Here is an 18,834-nt window from a genome sequence, read left to right on the forward strand (position 1 = left end):
GATTTTTTTTTTTTTTTTTTTTTTTTTTTATATTCAATGCCAAAAGAACATGAGGTATTACATACTCATAATATCACATTAACTTTAGCTGTCAGGAAATGAAAAACAAAAAACATAAACAAAACATACAAACAAAAAATTACATAAAGTCAAGTGCTTTCAAAGCATTACATGTTTTCATTGCTTTTTTGTTCTTTGCTTGTTCCAAGAGATTTACATACAATGTAAAGTCATTTACAAAGTGTGAAAAATTTGGTTTACATTGAGCCCACTTTTTTTTATGTATATGATATTTTCCTAATAAAATCAATAACTCTATAATATGTTGTTCTTTGCATTCTAAGTTATCATTCTGAGTATAAAAAAGGACATCAAATACACATATTTCTATCATACAATTCATTTTTCTATTAATAAAGTTTTCTAAATCTTTCCAAAATAATCTTGAGTAAATGCAGTGAAAAAACAGGTGCAAAATAGTTTCTTTTTCCAGTGCACAAAATTCACAGGTATATGAAATTTTTAACTTAAATCTTTCCAAAACGTGCTTAGCGGGATAAATTCTGTGAAGTATTTTGTAAGACACTTCCTTAATTTTATTATTAACACAAAACTTATTTGGCAATTTCCATGCTTTGACCCATGAGATATCACCAAATAAAGATGACCAAAAGAATCTTGCTGCAGGAAAAGACACAGAACAAAGAGCATTTCTTATATCCTTATTGCAACATTTTTGTTTTAAAACATTAATATTACCAATGAAAATGTTACTACAAAGATTGTCTATACTGATTTCTTCTGAATTAGAGTTCTTTAAGAGTAATGTCACACTCTTTGGAATCGCGTCAAGAACAACAGCAAATTCTCTCGGTTTAACTGGTAATTGAAACTTTTGTAGAAATTCAGTGTATGATAACAAATATCCATTGGCATTAAGCAATTGTCTTACTAATATAATCCCTTCATTATACCAAGTATGATAGAATAAAGATTTGTTTTTAAATAGTATGTCTTTGTTATTCCAAATGAAATAATTGTGTGGTGAAAAATTGTGCTTATATACCAATCTCCATGCTAGCAGGGCTTGTCTATGAAAATTGGCCAATTTAACAGGAATTTTGTCAACAGAAAAATTACATTTTAACAAAAAGTCTATGCCACCAAGAGTATTAAAAATATAGTTAGGAAATACATTCCAAAGACTATTTCTATTCTTCAAAAAATCTATTAACCATTTAATTTTGAAAGTGTCATTAAGTGTACTATAATCTAAGACCTCAAGTCCCCCTTGCTCTTTGATGTTACATATGACCTCTTTTTTTAAATAATGTGGCTTTTTTCTCCATATAAAATCATAAAGTAACTTATCTAACTCCTTAATCACTTTAGGAGGCACATCTAATGATAAGGAAGTATATACGGATCTAGATATGCCTTCTGCCTTTGACAATAATACCCTCCCAATTATTGATATATCCCTCATTAACCACAAATTAAATTTCTTTTTTGTTTTCTCAATAATTGGTTCAAAGTTCAACTGACTCCTCTGTTTTTCATTGTTACAAATTATTACACCTAGATATGTTAATTCGTGTTTAACAGGGATGTTTTCTATTTCTTTAGAGGAGCAGTCTTTAAGGGGAAACAATACAGATTTATCACAATTCATTCTAAGGCCTGATACAGCAGTGAATGCCTCAATATAACTAATAATTTTTCGTACCTCAAATTTATTTTTCAAAAAAATCACAGTGTCATCCGCAAACTGGCTAAGTTTAAATTCTACACCTAAAGCTGTGATACCATTATATTGATTTCTCTTTACATGCATTGCCAAAACCTGGGTAACTAATAAAAATAAAAAAGGAGAGAGAGGGCATCCTTGCCTAATGCCACGATGAATATCAAACCTTTGTGATGTACCATAAGCAAGTTTGACAGAACTATTACATCCATTGTACAATGTTTTAACTGCATTTAAAAACACATCTCCAAAACCAAACAATTTAATAACTTTGAAAATAAAAGCATGACTCACTGTGTCAAATGCTTTATAAAAGTCAATAAATAAAATTAAACTATCATCATCTATAAAGTGATTATAATCTATCATATCTAATACTAATCTAATATTATTTCTAATATGACGGCCTTGCATAAAACCAGACTGTTCTAAATCAATAATTTTATCTAAACCATGTTTTATTCTTCTAGCAAAAATCATAGCAAACAACTTGCTATCATTATTGAGCAAACTAATAGGCCTCCAATTTTCAATAATTAACTTGTCCTTGTTAGGTTTAGGAATCAATGTTATAACTCCTTGTTTTAATGTGGCAGGCAATTCACCTTTTTCTATAGCCTCTACAAATACTAATAATAGAAAAGGAGAAAGTTCTTTAGAAAATGTCTTATAAAATTCTCCTGTTAGCCCGTCATTGCCTGGAGATTTATTATTTTTTAGCAAGTTAATGCACTCTCTCAACTCATCAATGTCTATTTCTTTATCGCATACATTCTTAAAGGTCTCATCAATTTTGTTGGTATCACGAAAGCTATTTAAAAATGCATCAACATTGGAAGTAGCCAAAGTGGAAGAATACAAATTACTGAAAAATTGAGCAACAAATTTCGAAATCTCTAAATAATTATCTACTATTTTGTTGTTAATCATTAGTTTTGACACTGAGGCAAAATCACTGTTTCTTTTTTCAAGGCCAAAAAAATATTTTGTATTTTTCTCCCCTTTTTCTAACCATTTAAGTCTTGATCGAATAAATGCTCCTTTTGCTTTCTCCTCATAAATATTATCTAATTCAATATGTAGTAAGTTTAATTTTTTTAATTCAAAATCAGTCATGGCTTCTTTTTCCCTTTTATTAATATTTAATATTTCCTCAATAATTGAATTTTCTTTCATTTTTTTATTTTTTGCTTCCACTTTTCCTTGGTTAATAGATGCCGTTCTAATATTAAACTTCATTAATTCCCAGTACTTTCCATATGATTTTTCTATACTTGCAATTGTCCTATATTTTTCAATAATATTCTTAATTTTTTTCTTTAAGCATTCTTTCTCAAGCAATTTATTGTTTAATTTCCAATAACTGTAAGTTTTCTTGACTGGTTTATCCTGCACCATATTTATTCTTATAAATATTCCTTTATGATCAGTCATTATGCAAGGTTCTATCATTACAGAAGCCACATTATTAGTTAAATCATTAGACACTAACCAATAGTCAATACGAGAATGAAGAGATGAGTCTTTGTTACTCCATGTATATTCTTTTCTATCTGGATTCTTATATCTCCACACATCAGTAAGGCCCAATCTTAGACACACATTATCCAGCTCACTCGTAGGGTCAGGCCTGCTTTTTGGGGGCCATCTATCAATAGCTGCATCAAACACAGTATTAAAATCTCCTCCCCAAATAACTTTGGCAAAAGGATACAAGAAAATAAAATGTTGGATTCTAGATTCAATTTTTGAAAAGAGTATTTTGTTGTTCAAATGGTTATTGGTGGCATAACAATTAACTAATAAAAATTGTGTAGTATCTTTATCTATCACAAGTAATATCCATCTACCACAATCATCTTTTTCATAATGTAATATCTGCCCTGTAAATTTATCTTGTAAAATAGCTACCCCTGCTGATCGATTACTGCCAAATGACAACCAAATCTCTTTCCCCCATTGATTTTTCCAAAACATGGCATCTGAAGAACATGCATGCGTTTCCTGAATTAGACAAAAATCTACACATTTCCCTTTGCAGTACAAAAATAAAGCTTTTCTCTTTAAAATATCACGAATACCTCTGGCATTGATAGAAAACAAAGAAAGAGACATCAAATGTAAAAAGTATCAGAAAAATAAACCACAAGAGTAAGTAAATAGCCTAAACTTTAAACTTTAACGTAATGGGGTTCCCACAAACGATCTTCAAAAAAGAAGCTGCAGTTGCAAACATTTAAACCTTAAAGTGCATACATGAACCACCTGATTAAGAACTTTCGTTCCGTTGTCTTCTTCAGGATGAAGCTCCCATCAACGAAAGACAGAAGTATGCATACTCCGCTGAAGTATGCTTATGTCCTCCTTTCTCGTCCTCTCCACAACAGGCCAAAGACGATCCCGTGCTTCTAAGTCGAAGCAGTCAAGTCCTCCGAAAATAACATCAGTTGAAAACATTTAAACCTTAAAGTGCATCCATTTATGAACCACCTGATTTGGAACTTAGACGCAACTGCGTATTGTCTCTAAAGATAAATGTTCTTCATTATCCGGATATCATCAATTGCAAACTCCATAAACGACCACAGTCTATGACGTTCCGTTGTTTTCTTCAAGATGAATCTCTTTACCATCAATGAAAGCCCTCGCTCCGCTGAAGTATGCGCTTTTTCCCTCCTTCCTCGCTCTCTCCACAGCCGGCCAAAGACGATTCCGTGCTTCTATGTCGAAAGCAGTCAAGTCCTCCTTAAACCGTAGCCCCTTGGCGGTCATATACTCGTTGTTTTTTGAGTTTTTCCAGATTAAATCCCTGGCAGTACGGGATATGAATCGTATGATAACGGGTCTTGGTTTCACTCTTCTGGCATCATCCGCGGTTTTAAGTCTGCCAAGACGATGTGCAACATCCAGAGCATCTGCTACCAAGCGCCTGTCTGTGTCCGAACTTGAAGCCACCTCTTTGCATATTTCCATGACTCTTGTTTTCACGTTTTCGTTAGAATGCTCGGACAGTCCGTATAAACGCAAGCACCATCTGCGGCTGTAACGTTCCTGATCGTGAATCTTCGAGTTCATTTCCTTGACCTTTCTTTCCAGGACAGCATTTGCATTTCTTAAGACTTTGTTTTCTTTCTGCAACTCCATTACATCATCATGAACTGAGGTAAGAGATTTGCCCAAAGCTTCAATATTGGAAGAATTCTCCTTCACCATTCTTTCAATCTGGTCGGATCTCTCATTAATCTTCTCAGAGAGAATTCGGATGATATTCTCCTGCACTTCGCTTAAAGAGAGTTCACTTTCTTTGGCAGCGGAGGCCACATGTTTTTGCTTTTTGGAGGGTTGATTTTTACTTGGTGTGTTTGGACAAGAATCACAACTTCCTCCGTTTTTAACTTTACAGGCATACGAGTGGGTATCGTTGAAGTTTCTCTTCTCATTTACAGTCTCAACTTCCATTTCTACACCAATAGTAGTCTCCTCAGCCATTTTCCAAACTGTACGACACAATGCGTTTGTAATTTAATACTGTTTACAACGCTCCAACCTCAAAATTTAACCAAATACCGTATCCTGTATACTAATTAGCAACTTTTACGAAAATTGTATCATCATTTGTGAGAAATACCCGATTTTGCGTCTCAGCTTGCAAAACCACGTCCGATCACGCCGCCATCTTGAGCCCCCCCTCCGAAATTCTGATTTATTTTACTTTCACTCTTATCTGTGACGAGGCAGTACGTGATTGGTTGCGTGATTGCAGAGAATGTCTAATATGGCGAGAAGTTTCACTCTCACTGAACTTCCGGCTTCTGAACTGGTTGCAGTTCCTCTCTGATTCCATATGAGGGCGCTCACAGGACGAGTGCAGAATGAATGGAGGTCTATGGCGCTATACCAATAAAAATCCACTTTTCTCAGGATATAATTTTTTATCTAGTAATTTGAATGTTGTATTCGAAAGGAAATGCAAATAAATTACACATTGCTGGGTGTTAGATTTTTTAGAGTCACTTATTTGCTTTAAAAAGTCTTTTAAAGTGTCAATGACGTCATACACATGTACGACCAGAGATACTGCTTAACGGCAATCCTTCAGTCGCTCTGGTGCTTTCGCGCTCTGCACTTTCTTTTCTCTCGAGGCATCGACAACACAGCTGACACAGGTAAATACACGCGCTAGAAGAGTTTTTGTTTTGTTTGTTTCTGGTCCCGCTTCAGATGACACGATGCCATCAAGCGGGATCTCTGGTCGTAATCAGTCCTTCACTGACCAATCAGCGTTCATTAGCAGAATGCTAGCGTGTTATGGACAACAACAACTCAACCTGTAAGAAATCAAAAGGACATAAGTACTCGTTCATTCAACTTTCGACCTAAAACCCATGTTGAACTTGCAAAATCTACAATCATTTCTGAGATTTCTCAACGGCAATCGGGTGAAAGAGACAAATTTAGCCGTCAAGCCCCATTGACTTCCATTCATTTTGCACTCATGGCGATCGCCCCCAGTGGAACTCTGGTGGTACTACAACCAAAATTCTGTACAACAGGGCTTAATAGGGAGTGGGCAGGCTCTCCGTAGACGGGCTCTGGTGATTGGCAGATAAGGTGAGTTTAATCAGGTAAAAGTTTACAGTTATAACTCCAGTCAGTTTACTGTGCTGAATCTGATAAACTCCAAGCAAACATATGTATGACCACTGATCTATATAAATGACATTTTAATGTCATTTATATAGATCAGTGTTTATGACACGGATTATGCATTTGTAGGAGCCATAGCAGATTATTCATATTTAGCCAGTAGAGGGCGGTGTGACGTGTAGTGAAAGCGGGTGAACGTGACAGACGTGCAGGTCACGTGTCTGTTAAATGTCAGGTAAGCGTTCATCACCCTATTATTCCACGTGCATCTCACCTAAATATAATCTGTCTAGCTTCCCTTGTTATTCAATAAGCTCTGAACCACGCCAACATTCCTCCTCTTCTTCACATCCTATAAATAAATGAACTATAACTGGACATCACAACAGGATTGACCACAAGGATCCTCACCTTCAAGTCTTCTCTTATAACTAAGTTTTCTAAAACTATTGCCTGAACATGAGCATAAGAGGACAGAGACAGTAAAAAAACAATAGTGTATAAATTAAGTGTAACTTAATCATTACCTTTTGAGTACAAATGCTTTATTTCTACATCCTTTCTTTTGAAATTGTATTTAGCCAAAACAGTTTTGTTTGTGTGTTTAAAAAAAAACATTGTGTGCTCTGTTTGGTTTATTGCTAGTTCTAATTACTACAATGGACAGCATGCGTCTGTATCCCACTCTTAGCACAAATTAGTTAACTTTACTATAGAAAATTGCATGGAAACTGTTGCCTTAAACCATTTAAGTTTTTACACAGGGTAAACACTAAACAGATGGTCACTTATATTCCAATGATGATGAAAGTGAAATAAGGTGTATTAAACAAACTCTAACTAGAAAGCCAACTGAGACAGCTAGTGTGCACACACCAACAACAATACCAAACTGAGAACATGAACACAGTGACATGGATCAAGATGTATTAATATAAAACGTTAAAGCAACACTGTGTGATATTTTCCCCCATCTAGCGGTGGAAGAGTATATGACCATCAAGAGTATTTGACCATCCAGTGAATAATAGTTTCTGTTCCTCTCAATTCCGATTTCGTTTTAACTCCTACGGTGGCCGATTTAGTTCAAGATTAACATGGCTTCCAGTTCGACCTCGTCCACATTCGACACGGTGCCATCGAGTGTTAATGTCTTACTTAATACTATTTAGATTTTGTCACATATATTGAATCAGTTATAATTTATAGCGCGCATACATTTCCAAAAAGACAAAAAAGTCCCGACCATAAATGGAGCATTGGTGTTTTGAGCCGATGAGCGCCCTCTTGCGGAACATAGAAAGGACTGTGTGATATAGGAAACAGTTCTGACGTTTTCCTCTAGTCACGTGATGTAATGAAGTACATGATACAAAAAGTGAGAAATTGATGTCTGTGAGTTTGATGTAATGACAAAACATGGTTTCACATTATTTGTATTTTTCTCAGTCGCCGCCAGTGCTACATTTACGGACGAACAAGAATTCTGTGAGAGTGAAAGTTGTAATGATATAGAGTTTGATGCTAAACACTGTGGAGAAATACCACTGGAATTATCACATAAACTACTGGGTAAGATACAAATATGAGTGTCAACATGCTATTTTACACGGTGACTATAATTTAATCACTATCTGTGTGTTTTACAGATGTCCTGCCTGTTGATGAGGTTGATGGTCATTTCATTCGTACTGTGAAGGGATGTGTGTTTTCAGAGTCTCAGGCCACCCCTCTGAAAGAGCCCTTGACACTGGCTGCTGTTTCACAGGTCAATAAACCCATACACTCTTCATAATTTACTGAAAATGTGTGCTTCAGTGCGGTAAAACCTGGACAGCTATTGTTACAGTAACTGTGTATTTATGTATTCAATTTAATAAACAGAAAAATACAATGGAACAGGAACACCACCAGTCAAAAGTTTGGTCACACCTACCCATTCTTAATAATTATATAACAATAACATTGTTGTCATCAGCATCATTCTGAACTTATTCGGGCTAGCGTTACAAAGAAGTAAGCTTCTGCATACTTTTTTGTGTGTAAATAATATAGCCTACTTTAAAAGAACATAGTACTTAGGTGCAAACTGAGTATAATGTTTTAGACGCTTGCAATTAAATGAACATTTATTGTAGTTTTAATGTATATTAAATGCAGTTAGTTGAACTTATGAAATTACTTCTGGTGTCTTTGAAATATGATTAATATCTTGTGGTATACTAAAATATACTTTGATATAATTTCTATTGAAACTTTTACATTTAAATCGTGGAATTAAATTGATTTGTAATTCCACATTTGTAATAATAAAGTTGCAATTTAGTACATTATTTAAATGGAACAAGAACACACTGCAGTTCAAATTAAAGTACTTTTTATGTACTTTAGTCAACACATCAAAATAAGTGTACTTCTTTAAAGCACAATAAAATATTATTAGAACATAATGATGCAAAATATACTTAAAAATAAAGCTTTTAATTGGACATTATTACAAAGTGCACTTTTTAAAAGTGTACTTAAGTTTGTCAAGAAACAGTCATGAAAGTGTACTATTTAAGTGGTCTTTTATTTAACTAATATTATATTATCTGCAAGAAGTTTTTTTAACATTAACTTGTGGTCCACTTGGACTTCTTCACAGAACCACCTGCGGTTTGCGGATCAGTTTTAGAAAACTGCATTAGAACAAAACGTTTTTAAGCTCATGAGAAACATTAATTCAGTCAAGTTTGTTCAAACATTTCACTGGTACTTTAAATATCATCATATTTATGAGAAAACCATGGCATTATCATCTAATACATCACTGGACCATGGTACCACCACAGTACATTTTAGCAAATGTTGTTTTTGCATATATTTAGGCTCTTTTTGTGTATTTCAGGATGTGTTGAGGAATATTTTGGATCTGAGTGATTCTGTGATTCAGAATGAAGAGTTTGTTCGTTGTGTCAGTGGTGGAAAACTGTTTCCTGGCTCTATTCCACTTGCACACAGATACGGGGGCCATCAGGTAAAACTGACAGTCATTTCAAACCTGCGGCGATGGCATAAGACAACCAATCATGTTTTATTATTATTATTATTATTATTATTATAGTTTGGTTACTGGGCCGGACAGCTGGGGGATGGAAGAGCACATTTGCTGGGTGAATACACAAACAGGTAAAATCATCCGTTCCATCAGTGTTCAACTGAGATCATCTGTTGTTATTGCCATGACCAGAGGCGGACAGTAGTGAAGTGTTTTTACTCTGCTTAAGTATATTTTTCAAGTATCTGTACTTTATCAGAGTGTTTATAAGTATAATATTGTACTTTTTACTGCACTTTTAAAATCATTTACATTGAAGTACTGTGAACTTTCACTCAAGTAAAAGTAATCCAAAGTTTTACTTGAGTAAAACAAGTAAGAAATAATTTATAATGTAATTAAGTATAACAGGTTAAAAAAAAAAGCAAAACTTTTCTTTATGAAATGTAGTGCAGTGAAAAGTATGACATCATATATTATGGTTTGGTTTGGAATGTAGTGAAGTAAAAGTTTTCCAAAGAAGTACAGTGATAAAGTACATATGCTTGAAAAATGTACTTGAGTAGAAAGTAAAAGTACTTCACTACTGTCCGTCTCTGGCCATGACATGATCACTTTTCCCATAATGTTGTTTAAGATTAAAGAATGGAAATTGTGATCTACACCTCTTGTTTTTTTAAGTAAATAAACAGATACTGTGATTTTTAAACAATGCAATCTCACTTAATGCTTAAACATGCATCTGAACAGAAATTAAATGTGACAAGTGTTAACCGATAGAATAGACAGTGCATTAGAGCAGTATACAATCTTTTTTTTATCCAGAAAAGGTGAAAGATGGGAACTCCAGTTGAAAGGCTCAGGAAAGACACCATACTCAAGGTGAATATCAGTTCCTGCTGCGCAATATTGTTTATATGATTTTTAAGTAAGAAAGTCTGAGATATACTTACCGGGTTCCTCCGCAGTTTGGAAAAGTATGGAATTTGAATTGAATAATTTAATAAAAAATATTTGTTTCCCCTATTCAGTTTTCTAAAATAGAAAATTAAGAATTTCTAAAAATAAATGTATCATAAGCAGAGTGAATTCATGGCAAAAGTTTAGTGATCATTAAGTGATTTTTCACAAAACTGTTTGTATAACGGAGTCTCTTTTGAACTTCTCTAAACTAATGTGCATGTGCTATTCAAACCAGCCACAGATAAAGGAGCAAACAATCATTTTATTCAGACTGTACTTTGCTGTTTGGTGGTCGTGCAACGTCAAAACACAATGACAGCATCAAACTGATGTTTCAGAGGTGAATACCTGCAGGTTATAAAGCGTTTTAGATTCTTCTCATCATGTAAGTGCATGTTATCACCACCACCACTATATATCAAATTTTATGCTGCATATATCATTTATGTTAAATATAGTCTGAAAAAAATCTACAGAGGTTTGGAAATTTGAGTTTTGGAAAAGTATAGAGATTTTGAAATGGAAAATGTGTAGGAACCCTGTATTTAATTGTAAATTGTCTTGCGTTGTGATTCATAGTGTGTCATTGTCTTGTCCATTGTAAGACTGTATGGCAGTAGTTTAATCGTTATACTGTACATGATGTTTTGTGTGCAGGTCTGGTGATGGACGGGCTGTGATTCGCTCCTCTGTGAGGGAGTTCCTGTGCAGTGAAGCCATGCACTTTCTGGGAGTTCCTACCAGCAGAGCCCTCAGGTACATATATATATATATATATATATATATATATATATATATATATATATATATATATATATATATATATATATATACCGATCATGCATATTATCACCACCTTCCTAATATTGTGTTGGCCCCCCTTTTGCTGCCAAAACAGCCCTGACCCGTTGAGGCATGGTCTCCACTAGACCCCTGCAGGTGTGCTGTGGTATCTGGCATCAATATGTTAGCAGCAGATCCTTAAAGTCCTGTAAGTTGCGAGGTGGAGCGTCCATGGATCGGACTTGTTCAGCACATCCCACAGATGCTCGACTGGATTGAGATCTGGAGAATTTGGAGGCCAAGTCAATACCTCAAACTCGTTGTTGTGCACCTCAAACCATGAACCATTTTTGCTTTGTGGCAGGACACATTATCCTGCTGAAAGAGGCCACACCTCCAGGGAATACCGTTTCCATGAAAGGGTGTAGATGGTCTGCAACAATGCTTAGGTAGGTGTTACGTGTCAAAGTAACATCCACATGGATGGCAGGACCCAAGGTTTCCCAGCAGAACATTGCCCAAAGTATCACTGCCTCCGCCGGCTTGCCTTCTTCCCATAGTGCATCCTGGTGCCATGTGTGCCCCAGGTTAGCGACACACACGGCCATCCACGTGATGTAAAAGATCAAAACATAGCACACCAGGCCATCTTCTTCTATTGCTCTGTGATCCAGTTCTGATGCTCATGTGCCCACTGTTGGCGCTTTTGGCAGTGGACAGGGGTCAGCATGGGCACACTGACTGGTCTGTGGCTGTGCAGCTCCATTCGCAACAAACTGAGATGCACTGTGTATTCTGACACCTTTCTATTAGAACCAGCATTAACTTCTTGAGCAATTCGAGCTACAGTAGTTTGTCTGCCTTTGCTCCCCATGTGCATCAATGAGCCTTGGCCGCCCATGCCCCTGTCGCCGGTTCACCACTGTTCCTTCCTTGGACCACTTTTGATAGATACTGACCACTGCAGACCGGAAACACCCCATAAGAGCTGCAGTTTTGGAGATGCTCTGACCCAGTCGTCTAGCCATCACAATTTGGCCCTTGTCAAACTCGCTCAAATCCTTACGCTTGCACATTTTTCCTGCTTCTAACACAAAATGTTCACTTCCTGCCTAATATATCCCACCCACTAACAGGTGCAGAGATGAAGAGATAATCAGTGTTATTCACTTCACCATCATAATACATGCTCAAGAAGAGTAATATATGTATTTACCACATTCAAATTTTGATGTTGATTTTTATTTATTTATACTTTTGCCATTTTTTGCCTTTATTGTTTGTCAGTCTGGTTGTGAGTGAGGAAACTGTTTGGAGGGATCCGTTTTATAATGGCAGTGTCGTAAAAGAAAGAGGTAAAATACAATCAGAATTGGAAAAATAGAGTAACTAAGTTCTTTAGTTCTTCAGCTTCATAAATCATGTGATTGTTCTCTATATCTATCAGGTGCAGTTGTTCTGCGTCTGGCCAAGTCCTGGTTTCGTATCGGTTCACTGGAGATATTAACTAGAACTGGAGAGTTAGATGTCCTACGGTAAATTAACTTTAACTCGGGTGGATAGTATTTTTTTCTCATTCTCACTGTTATTTGCTTTTAAATGTATTTTAATTTTTTATTTTCAGGACATTGTTGGACTTTGTAATTAAAGAGCATTTTAAATGTATTGCAACAAATGACCCTGACAAGTATGTGGTGAGTATCTGTGTCTCTGCTGTTTAGTTGTAATACAAGATTATTTTATGTTGTCTGACCAGTCTCACTATATTTGAATGGTTTTCATGTTGTGTGAAGGTGTTTTTCTCTAGAGTGGTGAATGAAACGGCACATTTAATCGCCCACTGGATGTCGGTTGGGTTTGCGCATGGTAAGTTCACTCTGCTTTACTAATTTAGTTATCACGTAGATTTATCATTATAGATTGAATTTAATACACAAAATGCACAACCATATGATTTGCATCTTCATGCAGGAGTCTGCAACACAGATAACTTCAGTCTGCTTTCTATCACTATTGATTATGGCCCATTTGGATTTATGGAATCATATGACCCAAGTAAGTATCTCTTTATAACATAAACTGTTTATTTTTTTAAGCTTTTTGTCGTAATAACTTTAATATCATTACACACACACACGCACGCACACACACACAGTAGTGGCCAAAAGTGATATGCCACCTAACATTTTTTTAAGCATATTGTGTAGTTGTGCTTTTTGTCAATTGATTTATTTGTGATAATGAAATGACTTCATTTTTGTCCAAGCTGTCATACAAAGAAATCATGAACACATGAACAAAAAAAAGAGAACCAATGAAATATTAATAACAGATTATGTTGTAGTCAGTGTATGCATTTTCCTGTGAGCTTTTTTTTAAATGTTTTTTTTATTTTTTATAGTAAAATAATTCCTGTAACTGCCAGGGTCCTGTCACCTTGGTTGGTTTTATTTTTAGTTCAGTAAATTAAAAGTTTAGTTTTAGTTTCAGTAACTTTGAGTTTGCCTGACTGTTCTGCATTTGGGTTCTATCAGAAAAACCTGATAGTAACTGTAGTTTGCCTTTTTTGCCAAATAATTTTGTCAGATAAATACCTTAACCGTGTTTAGTGGTTTGTTTTTCCCTTATATTTCAAATATTTAACAAATATCTAATTATCTAATATCTATTGCTCATTTTATGATGGTTTAATGGAACTTGTAGGGCCATTAAAAACAAATATCACCTCTGGACATCACTTCTACACACACACACACACCCATTACACTAATAGTGCGAAAGTTGTATGAATAGTAAGCTACTTTAAAGGTGCAGTGTGTGAATTTTAGCGGCATCTAGTAGTGAGGTTGTGAATTGCATCCCCCAACGCTCACCTCTCCCTTTTGGAGCACATAGAGAAGCTACGGGGACCGACACAGGACAAAAATGTCATCGTCTGAGAGAGCAGAGAGTGACTAGTGCTCTGTAGAGAAGTTTGTCCATTTAGGTCAGGGGTGTGTCCTTGAGGGCCACTGTCCTGCAGAGTTTAGCTCCAACTTGCCTCAACACACCTGCCTAGAAGTTTCTAGTATCCCAAAGTAAGATTAGCTGGTTCAGGTGTGTTTAATTGGGGTTGGAGCTAAACTTTGCAGGACAGTGGCCCTCCAGGATCAGGATTGGACACCCCTGGTTTAGATCAACTGTAGAAACATGACGGCGCAAAATGACGATTTCACTGTAAGGGGACCCGCGGTGTGTGTAGATAGAAATGGCTCATTCTAAGGTAATAAAAACATACTGGTAAACATTATTTAAGGTCTTTATACTTCACTGTAAACATAGTTATGTATATTATATTGCATTTCTGTCAATAGATCCTCATAAATACTACACACTGTACCTTTAAATCTAGTATAAATTATATATAAACATATATAACACGGGTCGAGGGGCATGATTAATTTCATAATTGTTTGAATGCATTATTTTATTTTATTATATTCTAATAAATTAAAGTGAAACTGACAGCCATAATAATAACATAATCATTTTATTGTTATAAAAGCATTATGGCTACAGCATTGTTTTCTCTTTATAGATTTTGTCCCCAACACGTCTGATGACGAGGGCCGGTACAGTGTAGGAGCTCAGGCTAATGTTGGCCTGTTTAATCTACAGAAACTTCTAGAAGCTCTGAAACCACTCCTGACCTCAGATCAGCTGTCACAGTAAGAGTTTGTCTTATTTTCTGTTGGTATTGATCTGGAATAAAGCAGGTGATTCATGTTGTTTTATTCATTTCAGATCTCAGCAAATATTGAGAGAATATCCACAAATCTACCATCGAAGGTGAGCATGTCATTAGACAATAAAGAATACTGTATTCATCTCTGATTCATCTCTAATCTCATTTCACCGTTTCTGTTATAGATTCCATGAGCTATTCAAAGCAAAGTTGGGATTTCTGGGAAATGAAGAAAATGATTCATATGTGATTGCATTTCTTCTGAAGGTAAATATTATCTGGATAGTTTTTTTCTCTAATTTCTGACCCATATAATGTTGTACGGTATATGATGTGTTGATTTAAGCTAATGGAGGACACTGGAGCAGACTTCACTATGACTTTCAGACAGTTGAGTGACGTGACCCTGTCCCAGCTTCAGAAGGGATCCATTGCTCCGGTACATTTCCTCTCCATTCACACCCACAGCAGCTGAAATATCCATAATCATGATTTCAGTCCATTAACTGTGACTGTGTCTCCCTTGACAGTCATTGTGGGCTCTTTCAGACCTCTCATCACATGAGTATTTCAGAGACTGGGTTCAGCTGTATTTACAGCGTCTGTCAAGGTAATGTTGCTGTACTGTAAACTCACACACTTAGAGGATTAAAAATGAACATCACTTGATGTTTTAATGGTATTTTACAGGCTAAAAAGTGACTCGGATGCAGCGCGGCAGCACAGAATGCAAGGTATGTTTCGGTATAAGTTATATGACGCAATGTTACATTTGATGTTTTTGCATATTGTTACAGTTCGCCATGGTACAATGTTTGAGATTTGAAGTCTCTTATACTCACCAAGGCTGCATTTATTTGATCAAAAAAAGAATAAAAACAGTAATGTAATATTGTATTTTTTCAGCATCATTACTCCAGTCTTCAGTGTCACATGCTGCTCAAGAAACATTTGAAAACAGTTGTGCTGCTTTTTGCGAAACGCTGATGCATTTTTTGACTAATAGAAAGTTCAAAAGAACAGTGTTTATTTTTACGATGTGTTATGTTTTATTAAAGTTATTTGTAATGTTTGTTGAACTGATTGTTTCTATTGTTCAGGTGTAAACCCACGGTATGTGTTAAGGAACTGGATGGCTGAATCGTCTATCAGAAAAGCAGAGAAAAATGACTTTTCAGAGGTATTACTACATTTGATGTCAAACTAGTATGCTCTCATGATCATGCTTATGTTCATCTTATGGTAGTATTTGGTTTAATATATTACTTTGAAATGAAGACTTGACAATTATACATACAGTCAAACCAAAAATTATTCAGACACCAGATATAATTTTTTTTAATAGTGGGGGAAGGACACTGTAGTTCATTTATGTAAGTGAGGATAGCAAAATAAAATAAACTGTGACATATTATACCCAAAAATTCTTCATACAGTGGACTACCAGTAAAATTTATTCAAATTTGGGACCAGAATTATTCAGACTCTTTGACCTGACCATGTTTTGCTTAAGTGTTTTTTTTTAAGATGAAGCATTGCTTGGTCATTGGTTGACTTCAAATGGTATTATCTAATTCTGTACTTTAATTTAACAGCTGACCGCTGATTGGTTTATTGTAATCCATTACATACCTTTCTATCAAAGTTATCCGAATCTGACATTATATAGTTCTTGTCATATTCTATTAACATTTTCTAAACTATAGCGGATAAACTGGGATAATGTGAGAAAAGGTTGAAGATGTCTGAATAAATTTTGGTTTGACTGTACAATGTAACATCTTCAGACAGACTATTATGGCTTGTCCTTTTCTAAGGTGACAGTATTGTTGATGTATTTCTAGGTGGCGCTGTTGCAGAAGACTCTAATGGAGCCATTTATGGAGCAGGATGAGGCTGAGAGAGCCGGATATGCCAGTAAACCTCCATCCTGGGCTCAGCAGCTGAGGGTCAGCTGTTCTTCCTAATCTACTCAGGGACGAATTTCAGCATCATTTGAACCAAAAATATTGTTCATAACATTGTGAACACATCTGAAGAACTGAAGCACCTAATCGATAATCTGATTGGATAATGAGCCACATTCGAAATTATATATGCACATATGCATATTATATGGACATGGATGTCTTTTGTTTTGTCACATGTCTGCATTTCTACATAAAGTGCAAAAAACTTTGCATCATGCATCTCCTGTTTACTGTATAAAAAAGAGAACTCAACAATTAGGCATGCCAGAATCTGTTTAACAGTTAACTGCAAAACCTTATTTATTATGAAATTTCATTAGCAATTATGATTTAATATATATGTAATACATACAGTATATAATCTGGTTAGAGGCATAAGAACAAAGTATTTACATATTTTAGTTTGGTGGTGTAATACAAGCATATTGAACAACAAAAGAATTAAAAGATGTGTGTCCTAATGTCACGCCAATAACTGGGTTGGTGGTCAGTTCCTCAGTCCAACAACAAAAGCATGTCAATAAGCTCTGTCTTCAAGATCATTGTTGACTGCGCTTTTTCAGCATTGCTGTCATCAGTTCTGACATGAGGTCTCCACCTGCGGGCGCTGTTAGTTGAGGTGTAGTTCTCTTTGGTGGAGGTGGAGCCGTTTTTCTGACTGAGCCGGTAGATGGGTTGGCAGCCGGTGCGGGAGCTGGTGGTGGAGGCGGGGGCGGAGGTGGTGGTGGTGCTCCACCTGCAGATGCAAAGTTTTGGGGACCAGGAGGAGGTGGTGGAAGGGACGCAATGGGGTCTGGAGGTGGTGGGGGGAGCGATTCTCCTCCGTAAGATGCAAAACTAGGTGGCGGTGGAGGAAGAAAGTCCGGGGGCAGCTCGGCTTCTTCTGGAGGAGGTGGTGGTGGAGGCAAGTCATCCATGGGTGGGGGTGGTAAAGAGGATTGTGGGAATTGAGGTGGAGCAGGAAACTTGTTGACTTTGGCTGGGATGGAAGGAGGAGCAGGGGGAGGAGGAGGCAACATGGGGTCGGGTGGTGGTGGAGGCAGCATTTCCATTGAAGGTGGAGGTGGTGGAAAAGATGTTTGGTTGCCAGGACCCTTCAAAAACAAACCAAAAGTGGCATTCAGGTGCATTTCAAATAAATGATGAAATTACAAGAAGATTAAAACAACTCTCAATGAACTGTCACCCTTGTGAAAAAGTAGTGTGCTTAATTGTACAGAATGTGCTCTTGAAGTATACTGTAAATGTGAATATACTAAAAAGTATATAAAAAATATTTGCACACAATATAATATCAATTAAATAAGGCCAATAAAGGCCACTTAAGTGTACTTAAAGAGAGTACACTTTCATGACTATTTCTTAACACAGTTAAAGGGGCTATATGCGTTTTTCTGAAATTTAAACTCGCGACTGACACCTGTGGCCACCTGTGGTATTTTCTGCTCGCTCTCGCAGCGGTGGTGACGTCACATCCGCAGACAGCGTGGGAAAAAACGACCCGCCAGAAAAATAGGATACAGGCTTATAGGTGCACCCACTGTGAGCGGACAAGGTGTCAGTATGCTCATCAGGAGATGTTTGAGTCATAAATGGTAAAATAAAAAGGGATATTGTTACGTTTATTTTGGGGAAAAAGTTGCATATAGCCCCTTTAAAGGGTTAGTTCACCCAAAAATTCTGTCATTAATTACCCTCATGTCGTTCCAAACCCGTAAGACCTTCATTCATCTGAAAAAACATTGTCCATTGTCCATGTGACTCTAGTGGTTCAACCTTAATTTTACGAAGCAATGAGAATTATTTTTGTGCGCAAAAAACAAAAATAACGACTTTATTCAACAATTTCTTCACATCTGTGTCGGTCTCCTACGCAGTTTACATTGTTGATACTGTGCAGCTCCCGCGTCATCATCACACACGTGTCGTGGTGCTCACGTGAACAGCATCGCCTGCCGTA

The 18,834-nt window shown here is 36.2% G+C and overlaps 2 protein-coding genes across 3 annotated transcripts in view; one reads left to right on the forward strand and one right to left on the reverse strand.

Moving 5' to 3' along the window:
- Positions 1 to 7,477: 7,477 nt before the first annotated feature.
- Positions 7,478 to 17,344, forward strand: LOC307119973 (protein adenylyltransferase SelO-like). Of its 2 annotated transcripts, XM_079806751.1 has the most exons (20): positions 7,738 to 7,772; positions 7,844 to 7,966; positions 8,044 to 8,162; positions 9,285 to 9,413; positions 9,501 to 9,565; positions 10,265 to 10,316; positions 11,055 to 11,153; positions 12,468 to 12,535; positions 12,628 to 12,715; positions 12,805 to 12,874; positions 12,974 to 13,046; positions 13,152 to 13,235; positions 14,758 to 14,887; positions 14,964 to 15,008; positions 15,090 to 15,171; positions 15,251 to 15,343; positions 15,435 to 15,514; positions 15,595 to 15,638; positions 16,005 to 16,084; positions 16,749 to 17,344. In XM_079806751.1, the coding sequence occupies exons 4-20, from the start codon at positions 9,331 to 9,333 to the stop codon at positions 16,869 to 16,871; spliced, it is 1,359 nt and encodes a 452-aa protein (XP_079662877.1). In that variant the 5' UTR covers positions 7,738 to 7,772; positions 7,844 to 7,966; positions 8,044 to 8,162; positions 9,285 to 9,330; the 3' UTR covers positions 16,872 to 17,344. The 2 variants fall into 2 exon arrangements, with proteins under 2 accessions (XP_079662876.1, XP_079662877.1); XM_079806750.1 differs by having other exon boundaries at positions 7,478 to 7,966; positions 10,260 to 10,316.
- The window catches only part of apbb1ip (amyloid beta (A4) precursor protein-binding, family B, member 1 interacting protein), a 37,866-nt gene continuing 36,169 nt past the window's right edge, over positions 17,138 to 18,834 (reverse strand). Inside the window, exon 14 of the mRNA XM_079806748.1 lies at positions 17,138 to 17,968. Coding sequence (XP_079662874.1) covers positions 17,414 to 17,968 — 555 coding nt within the window. The 3' untranslated portion in view covers positions 17,138 to 17,413. The remainder of the gene's footprint in view (positions 17,969 to 18,834) is intronic.

The sequence above is a fragment of the Gobio gobio genome, assembly GCF_949357685.1.
Source record: "Gobio gobio genome assembly, chromosome: 23".
In the NCBI taxonomy this organism is placed as follows: Eukaryota; Metazoa; Chordata; class Actinopteri; order Cypriniformes; family Gobionidae; genus Gobio; species Gobio gobio.